This window comes from Ruditapes philippinarum, unplaced genomic scaffold (assembly GCF_026571515.1).
Source record: "Ruditapes philippinarum isolate M1 unplaced genomic scaffold, ASM2657151v2 ctg8018_1_1_1_1, whole genome shotgun sequence".
NCBI classification, from domain to species: Eukaryota; Metazoa; Mollusca; class Bivalvia; order Venerida; family Veneridae; genus Ruditapes; species Ruditapes philippinarum.
The window spans coordinates 23315-41766 of record NW_026865728.1 but is presented as its reverse complement, the minus strand read 5'-3'; the positions used below and the strand labels follow the sequence as shown (position 1 = coordinate 41766).

Sequence of the window (18452 nt, the reverse complement as noted above, 5' to 3'; positions counted from 1 at the left end):
AAGTTTAATAATCAACTTGTTCATAAAATTTAAAGAAAAGCTTCTAACAGCACCGTAAATGTTGTTAATTACTAATTTCCCTTGACGAAAATGTTCTGTAAAACAAATCATGCACTTATTTTATACACGAATTCCTTTTAAAACTTTTGTAAACTATAATATGTGTTGTCTCTTGTTACCAATATGGTAAAATTAATTTAATCATCTATTTTACCAGAAAGAATTTTAGGCTCTATCACATCGTTAACTAGTTAGAAACTAAATGGCAGAACTCCTCATCGGCAGGATTACATATATACACACCAGACAGTATCGCCATGAAGAGCAGTAACATTAACTATCGATCACTATACATAAATGATTGGGAATAATGTTTACAGTTTTGTATTAGTTTATTTTATTTATCCCATATGTAATTCCCAGCTCAGGATAGTATGCATCAATACATATTAAATAGGTATTGCCATTCCTTCATTTTACTGTAATAAGCCAATGTGAATGATTTAGGTATATTTATTTCTCGGTAATAAAAATCTTTGATTTAGAAATTAATTTATGCAGACTAAAGTTTCTTTATGATAGTGTTAACAAAAAAAACAACATTTTGTAAGTTTTTGAAAGACGACGAATTGTATCAATCATCACACTGTTCAGATCACATTACCTTTTTTAAACATCCTCAAACATATATTCTAACACTCCTCGTAATTTTGTTACTATAGACAAAGAAGAAAAAAAAACGGTGTTAATCTGCTATTTAACACTGGTTAGGGACTACTTGTATATACGGCTGTTATGTTTTCTCCCTCGATTATATAAACCTTTTAAAGCATCAATATAAAAACATTTTTATTTATATTTTCAGTTCATATTATGTTTTCTTTTCATTCAATACCAAAATGATATCATACATACACTAACGCCACATATTTGATCCATATCAGTCAATAAATATTTTGACAAATGGCGCTAATCCGTATGCAGCGTAATGACGTCATCCTAAGTACACAACTCATTCATAAACGCTGACGTCATTTTGAACATACAAACAATACAATCAATACATATAAATAGATATTGCCAAACTAAAGTTTCTCTATTATAGTGAAAACTTGAAGAAAAACACATATCAACACGGCTTTGCTATGCAAATTGAAATGGGTATTTTGTTTGACAACTTGATATAACATTAAAGGTATTCAAGTGAGGATTTTTGACATGATAAGACTGGAAATGTTTGTGTGCAAAATGATTTGTGTGTCATTTGATGAAGGACTGAATCAATAACGTGCGTGCATTTTTAGATCATTCCCTAAACCCGTTTATTCAGAGTAATAATTTTTATTGTGTAAAATGACATATCAATGAAAAGCGTTGCAACGGTTTTTTCCTAAATTGCGCCAAGATTTGCACTTTTATCGATTTTGAATTTAATTCTGGGTATATTTCTTTATTTGCCTTTGCAGATTTTTCATTTTAATTGCTTCAATTGATATATTAGTTGTAAAAATGTAAAATTTTATGTTTAAGCCTTCTTAACCACAGTGTAACTCCTTTAATAATCATTCACAACAAAACTTTTGTTTGCAGAATATCTCTCCGAATATTTAAATCTGTCATATGAAAGTTTAGGTGCATGAAAAACTTATAGAGTTTATACATAAAATTAGTAATTTCTGTCTACCAAAGTACATGTACATTATTCCATTCCTTCATTTACGTATTTGTCATATGAATGTCATCAAAATGCAGTTTATATATACTAGTACAAAACGTGTACAAAACAAAAGTACAATTAGTACAAATGTTAAACATAAAACATACTGGAGACGATATGATGTCATATAAAATACCATATCTCTTTGATATTACAATTTATGTAATAGTTATAGTTCAGATTTTAAAAAATATGGAATTTATTGCAAGCGTAGCGTAGCGGAGCGCAGCAATAAGTTCTATATTTTTTAAAATATGAACTATAACTGGCTTACCGTTTGACCCACTTTCGTGGAATAAGTCACGTACGAAGTGTCGGTACAGCGTTTGATGTAATACGAGTCCCGCCCTAACTAGTATAGATTGACAGGCCATCACATGGTCGTAGTGTTTTGACCTGTCAATTAAAGCCTTGCGTTTTTATGTATTTTTTGATCATTAGTCATTATGTAACAATTCTGCGATCAGGCTGTGTTTGACATGAATATAGCAAGAATCATATTTTTGAACCATTTCATGTCGAATGTGCTGATGTGTTCACGCGGTTGCTTGATATTGATACGCAGGTTTTATATGCAGACACAAGCAAAAAGAGGCAATAGCTCAGGTAAATATTTTATAAAAAAATATTCTCGAATTCTCGCAATATCTAACTGCATCATTATCTGAATGAAAATACAAATTGTAACATGACCAAGCGCGCAGCTTTTGTACGCCCAACCAGCACCGAACCTCAAAGTATTGAGGTTAATTATTCAAACATAACATGGTTAATCTGCCTAAAATGCTGTTGCAATTATTAAAAAAAACTTTGAAAATCATATTTAAGGGATTTCTTTGATATTTGCATTTTGCAGGCCGATTTGAAAAGCTTTTGACATCTGATGACATTAAAAAAGACCAGAAATACAGTGCCCTATAATACAACGAAAACAACAACTGGGCAGTGCGCGTCTGGAGGGAGTTGGCTGAAAACCGCAACCTACAACCGGAGACTTAGCAAGAGCCTGGTTATCCTATTCCCGTTCAAATAGAGCAGTTCCGTTCATGTGCAGAAATAGATTTTTGGTTACAACGATTTATCAGTGAAATTGAAAGGAAAAATGGTGTATTTTATCCTCCAACAACTTTACTAAACATTGCTGCAAGGCTACAACGGTATCTTCGAAATGAAAAATCCATGCACGTGAACTTTGTTAAAACTGAAGATCTTTTTTTCTGAACTTCGCAGAATATTGGATCCATGCGCGAGTTGACTAACGAGGGTATAATGGTCGAAGTCAACTGTTAAAAAAGTGGAGATTTTAACAAAATGTGGAAAAAAAGTTTGTCTTTGAATTATGAAAAATGGATATTCTGTATGATTTTTAAAGATATGTGTTAGTTTCGAACTTTGAGATTTCTCTCGCTCCATGTCTATTATTTTCAGTGATCAGCCACAAACTGTTTTCTAATGTATGACGGTATAGGGAATGTACTGTTTCAATAATTTTTATACATGTAAAAGCTTGGATTTATAAATAACCGTATGAAATCGCTTTCTTATTTGTTTACTTTATTCGCATGCTTCATTCATTGTCTAATTTAAAGCTCCGCCCATATCCATAACGTCATATTTGCCAGATACCACGTCAATACCTGTTAAAATAAGTCAACTTATTTTCCACATACACCAGTCCCGGTATAGTGTATGCAATATATTTCAAATAAATTGGAGCATTTGATTGGATAAGAAAGTGGGACAAACGGTAATATATGTTATTTTGGTTTTGGAGTCATATATGTGGATATATTACCTGTTAAGATTTTATATCACCCGAGCCGTTAGGCGAGGGTGATATTTTATCTTGGCAGGTAATATATCCACATATATCACTCCAAAACCAAAATAATAATTTTATTACCCTTCCCCTGCCGAGTTTAGACGATTTTTTAAAAAATCATTGCTGTTTCAATTGAAACGTCGAAATAAGATTCCCTTTAGGATACCTCTTCGCCACAACATGACGTCACATAAATACATGACGTATTTTTCCCGTACCTTACGAAAGTAAACAAGAGAAAAGGAGTAATCTATTGAACGCACTTTTTGTAATTAATATCAAGCTTTCACAAGGTCATATTTGTTTTCGATACTGATGGTTATATGTATCATTACTCTACTTTGGTAAATATTTATCATTTGACAGTTAAAAAGTGCTTTTAAATCGGAATTTACACCGCGTATAATCGAACCGTACGCGCATCACCTCAGCGCATGTTGTTTACAACGTTGGGTACCAAACGGGGAAATTTAGTGTGTATATTACCCGTCTGGCTCGGTTATATCAATTTCTTTCGGGTGATCAATATCCAATCAAAAAGGCGGAAAAAATCTGGAAGGGTAATAAATTATTTTGATTAAAGTGACTAACTCTCGGAGTAATTCACTGTATAACAGACATAAAGTCACATTTGTTAACCGCTTGTTTTGGCGTTATATCTGAGATACAAATTATTTCACTGACTGAATCACTCCGAGAGTTAGCACTGCTCATATTTTCATCTTATAAAATGCTCATATAAATTGAGAATTGGTGTAGATTGAGTTTTATACTCGATTATTTTCTTCCTTATTCAACCTACACTTGTACTAAAATACTTTAAACTGTTATCGTTATTCTAACTTCATGACAAAGTTCCTGTTATTTCGATATTTAAGGTGAATCGTATTTTCCGAATTCTATCAGTAAAACGAGAAAGCTAAATGTTAAGAATAAGAGATGAAACACAATAATTTATTTTTATTTTCCTGGTTAAGTCAAATGCTATAATACAGACCTAACTATGTTCTTTGGTGACTCTTTTACATAGACGTATCCCTCTATATAACAGACATAAAGTCACATTTGTTAACCGCTTGTTTTGGCGTGTTTATATCGGAGATACAAATTAAATCACTCCGACAGATAGTCATTTTGCACCCTCCACAAGTTATGAAATAGAAATCCTCAAAGCAAACAGATAAACAATGTAGATGACACTTAAAGCGGCGTTGCCAAGAGCTTTGACTTTACATTAATGACCGATACTAGAGACAAACTATCATTATTCTTCAATTTTTCATGGTCAATTATATTTCTATACTTCAGCCATTTTATCAAGATAATGACTAATATTTTACACGCTTATTAACATCAGACATTTTATTTCAATAAGCGCTTCCCTATTAAAAAGAGTCTTCAACCATATTAAAATAAATTTAAAGATAAAATATGTAAGATTGTAACTACCATGAAAACCAAGTTTTGATTAAACAAATGGACAGACACAATTGACATTTAACAGCAATTATATATGTTATAGCTTTATTGTTTTTTTCATTTTCGGTATCACGGAATACTAGTAATACTGTCTCACCAATACAGGCATCGACCGCTCAAACGCACTTTGGTATCCGACTCCTAAGTGCGACTAACTTCGAAACGCACTAAATATGCTATACATATACTTAAATGACTTGTAACAAGTAAGTTAGAAGTAACACTTATCATAGTAAAGTTGCATGAGGGCTATTTCACAATGTTAGATATTCCTAAATATATGGACCACAAGACATCGGTAATGAAAACGTATAAAATGTCGAAAATCATTAAAATTTTTGAAGAAAATGTAGTTTGTAAAACAATTTATTTCTTCACGGATCTCTCGATCAGCAAATGCCTTTAAATAAATGTATTTTTGGTTGCTGTAAAAAGCTGCCGTTTTCACACCCTGTTATTTCAATAATGTAATGCTGCTGTAAGTATGTTTAAAGTATTTTTAAATATACATTAATATGTCCGCAAGGACTTTCTTTCAATTTGTTGCCTTTTTGGACGCCATCTTGAGACTAAAACTGTAATGACACGAGTGAAATTAAGTGAAAACGTTGATCTATAGCACGAGGCGTTTTATATTCTGAATTAATGAATTCTTACCGGTAATATAGGAATTCTTGAAAGGTTTTCGAAAATGTATCTTGTTTTATGTACCGCTAAAACGCTGCTATTCTTAAATGACCAAAAATATCTTATATGTTTTTAAACACAATGGCACCCCCTGAGTTCTTTTCAATGCAAGTCTTTTCCCTACATCATTCAACAATTAATTGGTACAGTAAAATTACCTAGAAATAGCTAGAAATAGGGAAAATCTACACAACCGCTGCAATTATCGGCGCATAACGCTAGTTCATGGACAGATACTATCAGAATCTTACACCGGCTACCGATACAGACCGGAATATTAAGCTCGAGGGTTACTGTTTACAGCGTAAACGAGGCTTTAAAACGTCATTAAATAAAGCCCGCGACTTGTTACTTTAAATATGTAATAAAATCACGATTACATGGTCAGTTTTTACAAGTATGGAATAGTGATGTTTTCAATTCTGCTAAGTGTTTAAATCATAGAATATATAAAACTCAATTTGAATTAAAACATTATTTACTATGTTTACCTAGAAATTTAGCAATTACTCTTTGTAAATTTAGATGTCTCAATTCTGATATACCTATAGAAAAAGGTCGCTATTTTGGTAATGAAATAGAAAATAGAACATGCTCACTTTGTAACCAGCAAGAAATAGGTGATGAATTTCACTATATATTTTTAAATGTAGTTATTTTACTCATGAAAGACACAAGTATATCAGTAATTACTATTCAAGATTTCCTAGTATTTTCAATTTTCAGGCTCTAATGTGTAGCGACAACAGAAATACTTTATTTAATCTACTAGCCATTTTTGTTAAAGCAATAATGCTGAAATTTCGCTAAGACATCTTCCTTATTTACTTATTTACTTCTATGCCATGTTTGTATTATTAGTTGTTGTATTGTTTGTTTGTTCACTCTTATGCCCTTAAGGGCCATGAGTTTTGTTTATAAATTAAAAAAAATAAATGTCTAATTTTTTTCTAATACTCGTGTAAACAGTTGATAATCTTGTCTGAAATGCAAAAAGAATCTATTATAACACTCAATACACATCAAACATATTTATATATCTTACTTTAATGCCTCTATTCTATGAGACATATAATTGAATATAAAAAGTTATAATTCATTTCAATTTGCAACCCTGGATATAACAAATAAAATAAACTACCCTCTTCTATTGTTATACGACTTGATACATTGAGCCTACTTCATTCCTTATTTTTAGTTAACTGCAAGATATTACCTTAAAATATCTCTAAAATCCATTTTTATTTATTTAATTTTTATGACGCCAAAGTGCGGTCGTTTGTCCGATGTTAAAGATTGCTATGTACCTGTATTACAATGTACGCATTCTGGGGTCAAAATCTGACCCCAAAGTGCGTAACGCACTATGGGTTGGACCCCAGAGTACGTGACACACTTTGGGGTCGGACCCCAAAATGCGTTTGGCCCCAAAGTGCGATGTTACACACATTTAAAGACGCGAACAAAACACGTTGTTAAGGATTTATAAAGGTGGTATTAACAGTAAACTGATAATTGGAAACCCATATTACTGGCTGATCAGGTCGAGATTATAGTGGGCCGATATCTTAAATGTTTGTTGGCAAATTCGTACATACCTTGTCACACTATTGATCCTTTATATTACCTGTTGTGACTTTAAAATTATTCACGCTTTCAGATTCCTAAATAATTTAAGATCTTAAAATGTTGATTTCGAAATGCAACCCATTGAATTATGGCTTATATAAATAACGATATCTTCACCAATCATTCATGTATATATTGATCGGTAAATAGTGTAGTCGGGTTTATTTTTAAACATGTCAACTGAACGGATAGAAGCAGGTAAGATCTATTCTATGTTTACATTTTACACTACATGTTATTTTACAGAAATTTGATCTATTTTGATTACATACGATGTTTATTTGTATTAACGAAACTGTTAATAATAAATTTATTTGAATACACGAGTATATAACTTCTGTATGTACATGTACGCTGAACTAGGGTAAGACCCAGCACTTACGGACTTTCGCTATATGTATTTCACAGGAACTTGAAATTCTATCAAATAACCAATATTAATGATAATATCCAAAAATACCCCCTATATACTGTTTTTTATACTATATGGGGGTATATTTTGCATATTATTGTTAATATTGATAGAATTTCAAGTTCCTCTGATGCAGTATTTCGACAGAGCGGAAGTCAGTGCGCGTGCTTGCGCTAAGCCATATCTCGTTAAGTTACCGTTCACGTTTTAAACGTGGTTGCTACGAAGCGGCGTCAAAATGGCCGACTGTGCAAGAAAAATACATTACGATAACCGATATAAATTCTTGCCTTTCAAATCTCACAGTTATTATTGTGATTCATGTAGTAATCATTGATATATATGCATTCATTTAATTGTGTGCAGTGATTTCTCATCTTTTATAACAGGGGCCTGTACTGTAAAGAGCCTTTTCCCAATAGGAATATTCTTTAAATATATATTCATGCAGTTTTTACAAAAATCAAAAGGTACACCTGCTTTTTTACTTTTCAAATCAGCAATTTCATCGATGGTTCATGCCAAAGTCAAGAGGCTATGGCCTTTTCTCAATAAAGTGAGAAATAAAACATGTGTTCTCCGGCTACTGCTACACTAAGTGTAGATGGCTTTTACAACAAATGTATCAGCCAAACAAATTGAACAATACACATAAACTACACATAGTTGTTTTCCATATTACTATTTTGCATTTTCAACTGATAGTCAAACAAATATCTCAATATTCTCACCGATTTAATGTATTATTTACATGTACGATACGATACGTGGTGACATATGACAGCGAGGTAGCAGACAATCGGTTACAATGTACTTCCGGTCCAGAAAATATCTTTGTTTACCATCAAAACTCATATGTTTACCATATCAACCATTTATAGATAGAAATCAAATTATATAAGCTTAAAGAAAAAAATGTCCGTTTCTTGACAAAAACATCGAATAAATAAATACAAAGTATTTAAAAAGGCCCATTCTTCGAGTTCATTTAAAAGGGGAATAATTTGGCGGAATTTTAGATAGAAACAGGAGTTATCATTCGTGGCTAGGTAATATTCAAGGGGGAGAATCACAAACAAACAAGATGGCGGATGCAGCCGAAAAGTAAGTTTTTCCCTTTCTTCTCTAAAATTCGTGATGTTCTTGTGTAAAGGTATATATAATAACCTTCTCCACAATTTTCCGGGCACACAGGATTTTATTTCATGATGTTTCGTCCCGTAGTTCTTTTGAAATGCGCGTCACTAGAATCGAAGCGAGATAATTTTCCACCGGTTTGATCGTGATAACGTACGGCTTCTTCTCTCAAATTTACTGTTTCTTTTACAAATATGTATATTAACTGAAAAAAAGTTTAAAAAGTTTTAGTAGGTCGTCATCTTAGAATCCATGCCCATTCTGGCTAGATTCACTGTTGTAAATATTAATATCGGGGCATTTTCCGGAAATGATAACGTATGGCGCACAAAATATCAATGATAACGTACGGCGCATTTTTCTGCTTGGTGGATTTCCATTTCTTCAATCAGCTGATAATGAATTATTTGTATGTAGGAAATGATATATATCTGAAAAACATGTTTGTCAGTTCAGAAATAAATAATTGAACAATGCTGCCCCATCGGATATGAATATCTTTCTAACTGGTGACATAATATATACATTCGTTTTTAATATACATATACCAACCTTTATCTGCCAATTAAAACACACATGTATAGTTTGAGAATATTTTTGTATAAAATGCAGAATGGAAAGAAAAGCCTCCACTTTTAGGAAATATGTGTGTATTGTTGTCTTTACATTATATTAAAAGTGATTGCGACTAGCTTACATCCAGATGAATCTGGTCGCTCATTAAAAGAAAAAAAACATAACAGAGAATAATGAATGAGTGTAGGTTCTATATTGAATTTATTAAATGAGTTAAAAATAATGTTATGCGAAAAGGTTCAATAAATTTAATAAATAAGAAATTTCCTATTGATTTGAGGTGCGGTTAATATTGAAACGCTATCATTTAGCGTTATTTACACGACCTAGCCAAACAGTTTTTTTAATTTTAAATGAAAGGAACGTCATACATGTATTTAATCAAAACAGTTACATGCAATTCATGAATTTGCCTATCATATTCTGGCATTTTTCCACAAATGCCCAAACAAAAACAATCAGTTTCTTTTAAAAAATGTATTGTAGGTATCAGCAATAAAAGAGTGACATTGAAATTTGTTTATTAATTTCTTGAGGTAAACATTTTACCGACTATGAAATATAGTTTAAATTCGATGTTTTTATCCATGCCGGAAACAATATAAAACCGTCTGAAACCTTTAATGCCAGACAGCTCATGCGCTCAGATGACGTCAATTTATTATATACTTATAAATGAAATATTGAGAAATATTGATGAAATAAAATGCGTATTTTCATTTTCCGTATTTTCACTGTAAAAATTTATTTTTCACTGCAGTGAAACATATTTTCCGTATTTTCACTGGTGTCTTGCCGGACTACTTTCTTTTAAATTCTGCCAGTACACAAAATTTAAGGGAAAGTCTTTTAAATTTTAATGTCAAAAAAGAGAAAAATGTATATAATAAACAGAAAATTCAAGTTTTTTCTATAAATACATGATTTATTTTCATCTTGTGGCATGAAAATTACCATATTTCACTCGTGGCTACCGCCACTCATGAAATATTTATTTTCATACCACTCGATGAAAATAAATCATGTATTTATAGAAAAAACTTGAATATCCTCTATATCTTTATGAAAGAACGGTTATAAAAATTACTACGCCACTATGAAAATACTATTTACGAAGCATATGTAAGTGTTCATCCGTCCTGTTCTACAGAAATAAGAAACTTAGACTTTTTCTTACATTAGTAATAAAAATATATATAAATTGACATTTTGTCTTGGTGTTTACTTTAACACGTGCAGTATCTTTATCGCCAATACGTGAATTTAAATCTGAACTGCATGTATATCCTTTATCCATAAATATAGGTTGGCCTTTTGACGTCATTTTTACTTAATTAATATTCAAAAGCGGCCGACGAAAGCGCATGTGCAAATTTATGCAAATGACTTTTTTTACAAACGCGGTTATATGAAGCAATGTGACAAATAGAGGACGACTATGAACGGAATTTGATATAGTATCGACTTTTGTTCTTCTATGAAAATTAACACAAATAATTTTGAAGAAATACAGCGTTTCCATCGGATGACAAATAAAGTTGGACGCTTATTTAGTGTCCAGTTTTATTTGTCATCCAATGAAAACGCTGTATTTCTAAAAAATTCTTTGTGTTAATTTTGATAGAAGAACAAAAGTCGATACAATATTAAAGTCCGTTCATAGAAGCCTTCTATTTTTCTTAGTGTCCATCTTTATTTGACACTAAATGTGTAAGTATTCCTCCGAAGCTGTGCTACAGAAATTAGAAACATTCTCCGGTCGCTATCGCTCCCGTCGAAGTTTCTAATTCTGTAGAACAGCACGGATGAACACTAACATATATATAGTGCTTCATAGAACCGCGTTCGTAAAATTAGGTATAGAGACGTCATAAAGAAAATATTTATGAAGCCAAAATAAAGGTTGACACGAAGTATCTAAGTATTCATCCGTAGCTGTTCTACAGAAATTAGAAACATTCTCCGATCGCTATCGCTCCCGTCGAAGTTTCTAATTTCTGTAGAACAGCACGGATGAACACTAACACATAGATATTTGAACTTTGGGATCAAGTTTAACTTTTGACGACACTTTACAAACCACAAAAAGTGGGATAGCTGCACTATTTCGAGTAAGATATGCAAGAAAATATATTAATCGTGATTACATATCGAATTTAGATATTTCTATCCGGACAGATATTATTATGCAAACACTAAATAATATTCAGTTTCTTTGTATATGTTAGTGTTCATGAATACTAACATATTTAGTGTCAAACTTTATTTGGCATCATAATCACCCACTTTATTACGTCACTATGCCGTTCTATGAAGTACTATGAAAAATAGAAGACGACTATGAACGGAATTCGATATAGTATCGACTTTTGTTCTTCTATGAAAATTAACGCACATAATTTTTAAGAAATACAGCGTTTTCATTGGATGACAAATAAAGTTGGACACTAAATTTGGTTTTACACATTCTCTTATGTCTGGAAAGACCTGAGCAACAAACCCAAAACTAACTGATATATAGAAACTCTATTATGCAGAAATATGCGCCGTACGTTATCATTGATATTTGTGCGCCATACGTAATCATTTCCAGGAAATGCTCCCATATGAGTATTTACAGCGGTTATTTTAGTCAGAATTGGCATGAACGCTTTTAGGACGACATATTACAACTTTTTAAAGTCAGTGGTTTCAGTTAATATACATATATATAAACGAAACAGTGAATTTTAGAGAAGAAGCCGTACGTTACCACGATCAAACCGGTGGAAAATTTTCTCGCTTCGAATCTGGTGACGCGCATTTCAGATGAAGTACCGGACAAAACATCATGAAATAAAATCCTGTGTGCCCGGAAAATTGTGGAGAAGGTTGTTATATGTACCTTAACACAAGAACATTACGAATTTCAGAGAAAAAAGGGGGAAATTTACTTTTATTTGGCTACATCCGCCATCTTGTTTGTTTGGGTAACGAACGGCGTGATTCTCCCCCGTGAATATTGCCGACTGAAATCATGCAAGCGAGTTTGTAAGAGTGCCCAGGGTAAGTCCCTGGCTGAACGTAGTTAAATATGATACATGAACAAGTGTTGCACGGCTATTGTTACATTGTCTACCCAGTTCTATGTTGTTTTAGTCTGTTGCCAGTTATATGTTATCTATATAACTACTGAAACATATAGAAATATGTTTACACGTTTGAACCCTGATTTGATGACAAGTACAAAAACCTTTTTTGTGAATCTAATCTTCCATTATTAGTTAATATACAGAATTTTGACAGGTTATATGGCCCTATATAAACGGCTGTTTGTACATGGTCCGCCCGTTAAGGCACAAAACGCAGCTTTTGCTGTCAACCAACCCCTATTATGTCACCAGTCATGCCCTAAAAGGGTTCATTTTGAAACACAAAGTGGCAATAATTTATTTCCAAGCAATTGCCATGGAGTATTAGTAAAAGATATGAATTTTGAGTAAAAATTAGGTCACCTTAGGCCGTGCCTACTGTGTAGGATCATTCCCTACGGCTTTAGTCAGGACATCAGCAGCTGGTCCGCAGGTACAAGCTCTGGTCTTTATTGTTAGTCTGTTTGTTTTTTGTTTGTTTGTGGTTTTTTTCCCTTTGTTTTGTTTTTCTTTTTTTGGCGCCATCGCAAGTTCTTCAAATTTTCTGCCGATTTCCTGTTTCTCCACGACGTGCACGTACGAGGAGAAGAAAGAAGAGACGAGTGTTAAATTGCAAACAACCGTTCATATACGGTCATATATCATGTCAAAAATCTTAAGAACGAATTTATTATAATTCAAACTCCCTTTTTCAAAAGCATTACTTCATAATTTCGCAACAGCTGTGTATATACGAGTAGTTTATATACATGTATAAATGTCATGGGTGTCCAATGAAAAGCGACATTGCAAACGTGCAGTATTATAGAATGACCTTTCAGAAATTAGAGATGATTTTGAATTAAATACTAAGTAAATACAAAACGCATGGGTTTGAAGTTTCTTTCCTGGTCTCATTTATTTATTTATTTATTTTATTTAGCTGATTTGGAAAATAAATCAACATCCAGAGAAAAGGTCGACGACACGGATACCTTCCAGATAGTATGTGAATACATCGCCGTGTGTTTGTCTGCCTTATTTATTCTTGTTACCTTTCCAATAACTCTACCTTCCAGCATAAAGGTATCTTTCTGCTATTTGAATATTTCGTCTCGTTATATACAGCCATATACATTAAACAATAAAACATCTTCACTACTTTACTGTTTTCTTGAACCAAGATTGAATGATAATTATTGATATATACTCAACTAGACGTTTCAGTTTTGTAGAATAGTTATGTGGTTTCATCTGTATTTGTACGGACATAAAATAGTGAATGACAACTCTTTCAGTGATGTTAAAATCAGATTATTTCCTGACTCTTTAAATGAATCGGTACAGCTTCCATTTTGTTACAGACCATTATCATTATTTGGGATATCAGAATGAAAATTTGAAGTTGGTCAACCAACAGTATACAGCCTGGTCATTATGGCTAATCACTTTAGAATTCAGCAGGTTATTGAGCGTTTAACACATTGTGTATTTGATTAACACTGTCCTCTTAACCAAACCTTGCAATGTTTCGGTACGTCAGTACCAAATTGGCGGCATATATGGTTGACAATTACATGCTGGGATTTGATAGACCAACAATTCATCAGAATATACATTCACTTAATATGCAATAAAATTTTAAACGTAACTACTGAAATGTTGAAGACATTAAACCTTGTAACATTGGTTTAATGGTAGCGTTTTATGAATGCGTTATAAATTTTCATGTCTAAACTAATTTATATACATGTCTAAGGACCTAACACTGAAATATTTACTTCAATATCGCCACCGCATGAAAATAATTAGGGTAAAAACAGATATAAAATAGCAAGTGCTAAATAAATATAAAGGAAGACTGTATTTTATATGTATAAACACCCAGAAACTACATTTTAGATACTTTTAATTTTCAAAAATATGAAAGGGGGTCGTCGTTAGAATGGGCAGAGATCGTAAGAAAGAGTTGTTGAAACCAGGTACATTTTGATATTCATTTTATTTCTTTATTCAAACATTAGAAATTTTGAAAATACCTTATTTATAGGAGCTAATTATATTAGTCTAATTGTTTAAGATAAAAACTTCCGTAATCATAAACCGTGCATTGCTGATTGTAATTCCTGTGTATATAAAATATTCACGGGACATAAATTAACTATGAACATCTAAAACAAATGATTTCCCTTACTAAAACATCAAAATTGACACCAACGTTTTTGCCCTAATTTCGATAAAGCATTGATATTGCGCTGTTGAAAAATAAAAGAAAAAAGGGCTTTTAAAAAGTCCCACATGATGTAATTGTTTTTCTAACGGTTCATAGGGCATAATTTTAAATAAATTTTTCAACTTCTTTAAAATTAAAAGGTTTTGTTTTTGTTTTTTCCATGTACGATGATTAGGCTTAAGATTAGAAAAAATGTTTGAAACACCCAAAAAGGAAACTTTTTTTTATATTTTTTTGAAATATTTATCAATTATATGTAACATTGATACACCAAAAATTATTATTCTTTATATGAGAGTTTTACGTTTAACTGATTATATAATTTTTAAAAAGAAGTTACGTTCGTTTTTAATAATTTTAAAATTTTCGTAAAGGGTTCGCAGAAATGTTGAGTAGATTATGTAAATTACATTTTATGTTTAGGTTCTTACAAAGGACTCCGTGTCAATCGAGATAAATGCCGCACTTACAGTAGAGGTAAGCAAGCCATATGAATGTATACTGGTAGGACAGGGTACAGATATTGTAAAGGGAATGGCGTCAAGACGAGCACTGACGTCATTAAGAGCTGTCTGTGGGAAACTAACTCTATCCGAGATAATAGAAGGCCGAGAAAAAGTGTCTAAACAAATTAAGGTAACACATTCAAATAAAATGGTAATATAATGAAAACTTTCATTGTTTTCATCATGGTATTCTATTTTACAAATTGTAAGGCTCTCAAAAAAACTTGTGACTTATAAAATCTAAGCGTCGTCATTTTCCCTGGTCCTTCAAGATAATTTGATTCTAATTTTTGTATATAGTGTTTATAATAGATTGTTTTCAAGTCATTGAAATATCTCCTGAACAGATTTTTCAGATCGCATTTTAATAGCATGTTCGTTGTTTGAGGGACAGGGTTCATTCACTAACAAAATTGTTAGCAAATTCCTATAGTTGTTTTGATTAATGAAGACCTCAACAATATTGTTTTTATCATTTATTTTGAAAAGACGATGATGAGGAAAAGATGGGGTAGAACAGTAGAAGTTACCAGAGTGGAAATGCAAGTACAGTTTTTATATACATTGTAAAGTAATCGATATATCCTAAAACGGAAAGTTGAATAGGAATACAATTTGTATTGACTTTTTGTTGACAAAAGATTATCACAATATATAGTGCAATATTTCAGAAAGAAAATTCAGTCCCTCTTATTTCTGAGTAATTTAACAGAAGACAAAGTATTTTCCAATGTTGAGAATAAGAAATTGTACCTTTTATTAGTAGCATTGGAAACAATAAGTAATTAAGTCAGAAAGTGTAAAGAGGGCACTAATCTTTTAAGTTAACAAGTTAATTTAAATGGGTAATCTTAGATGTTGAGATGTATTAAGCAACTAGTATCAAAAAGAAAAAAAAGGTAACAAATGTGTTAAAGTTGCTTCAATTTTCTTTATTAGTAAAAACATCAGTATGCCAAGTGATATGGAGAGGGTGATGGCTGGTGAGGCAATAAGTAATAGACAAGCTAAAGCGAAGGTATGAATAAACATAGGAAAACATGATAACCATGGCATTTGCATTATTCGAGTTATTTAGAATGTTGTGTACAGATAAAAAATGCTATTGTAATATTGTGAATGAATTAAGTTAGAAATTGTCTAAAGTATCAGGACATCACAAATTTTATTATTGATTGATTTCTTATTTTTAAGAATACAATACAAAGAATCATATTATTTTGTTTTGTTTTTATTTCCAATATATTTCCAAACATCTTGTTAAAATGTTGGCCAAAATGATGTGTGCATACACCATACATGTAACAATTGTATTTATAAGTAATTAGTTTAATTTTTAGAATTAAAAAAAAACTCACTAAAACTGATATACATAACATATAGTAAGAAAATAATTTAAATCCGGCAATGTGTAATGTTTCAGGTGATAGCTGCTGGTGGAGAAATACGTGCATCTCGTGCACTTAAAGAAGCTGCTGACATAGTTTCAGCGTCACCGTCAACAATACAGCTCCATTTACTTCACACTATGCTTAATGTATCAAAGAAAGACAACAACACTGTTATTGTTCCTATTCCTCGTCATCTCATACAATTGTTTACCAGCAATAAATCAGACAATAGGGATGTTATCAAGGTGAAACCACTGTGAAACAAACGAAGACTGACTGACAAGATGATCAGGGAGCATTCTTAGTATTAAACAATATATTCGCTTTGTAAATTACTGTAATTGTTCTTTTACTTATGTATCAGTTTATATATGAACTGCCTGCAATACTTATTCATACTGTTACATACATACATTTGACATTTGAACCCGAAGACCTTACAACCTTTTGCCATTTTAAAATATTATTTAACCTGTCTTTCTCTACCGGAGAAATATTAAGAACCCTGTGCTGCTTTAATGTTTTAATGCTAAAGAAATATATTATGATTAATAATAATCGTTTATATACATGTTATGTATTTGTTATTTACTTCTGGTATTTTATCCATTTTTTATACATGTATACATATATTTTTATAAAACAGAAAAAGTAGACATTAAACATTTAATACTGAATGAAAAAATCAGTGATTATTGGAAACATTTAGTAATCAAGAAAAAATGTTCATTATACAATAAGTAAGTAAGCTTAAGCTAATATTATTTATTAAAGTGAACAAGTTGGATAAATTTAAAGAAGACACTATCTTTATGTACTTATAATTTATCCAAAAATATTCGTTATGTTCGTTTGTAGAATAATCACTGTACATAATACATCCAAAATGGCATTTCTTTAGTGCAAAAATTGCTATGTTATTATATTTATTGTGTATAAAATAACCAAAATGACATTTCTTTAGTGCAAAAATTATTATGTTGTTATATTTATTGTGTATAAAATATCCGAAATGACATTACTTTAGTGCAAAATTTGTTATTTTGTTATATTTATTGTGTATAAAATATCCAAAATGACATTACATTAGTGCAAAAATTGTTATGTTGTTATATTTATTGTTGTAATTTTGCAATTATTCATGATCATTGTTATTTCTTTTCACATTTTTTTTATTATTTTGATGTTTAAATATTTAGTAATTTAAGATTTTTTATTTCTTTCATCACACGTGCAATTCACACCAAATGTTCCTTCAGGAATTTTGCACGATGTTTAATAAAACACATTTTTTAACCAAGTTTTGTTGGGTTTTCTTCTTAAAAGTCAAACGTACGTTCAAAAAGGATACATATAACCACTTTCATTACTTACAATGCGCTTTCTGAAAAAAAAATTTTGCTTTTTTAATAAAAAAAAAACATCGGTAAAATACCTTAATGTACTGAATGGGTAGATGGGAGTTACTGATACAACAAATTGAGCTTCAAGATTAAAGCTACATTTATTATTACAGGAGATAACGAATTGAAACGTACAACACGATGAGTACAAAACAAAACAGAACTCTTATTTCTTTGATTGTTGTATTTTTGTTTTTTTAATATGTTTTGCACATTTTTTGGTCAAGTCTATACCTTTTTTATTAATATATTTTAAGAATTGATATTAAATTTTGGATTAAATGCAATAAATGTATTTTCAGTGTCGTAAAATACAATACAAAACGAGACAAATCAGTGTTTCTAAGTTG

At 31.3% G+C, this 18452-nt stretch overlaps 1 protein-coding gene across 1 annotated transcript; it reads left to right on the top strand.

Moving 5' to 3' along the window:
- Positions 1-14514: 14514 nt before the first annotated feature.
- Positions 14515-18082, top strand: LOC132730135 (stomatin-1-like). The gene is made up of 6 exons (XM_060715991.1): positions 14515-14551; positions 14650-14699; positions 15226-15438; positions 15798-15850; positions 16248-16326; positions 16732-18082. Exons 1-6 carry the CDS (start codon positions 14515-14517, stop codon positions 16957-16959), a joined length of 660 nt encoding a protein of 219 aa, XP_060571974.1. The 3' UTR covers positions 16960-18082.
- The last annotated feature ends 370 nt before the right edge of the window (positions 18083-18452 follow it).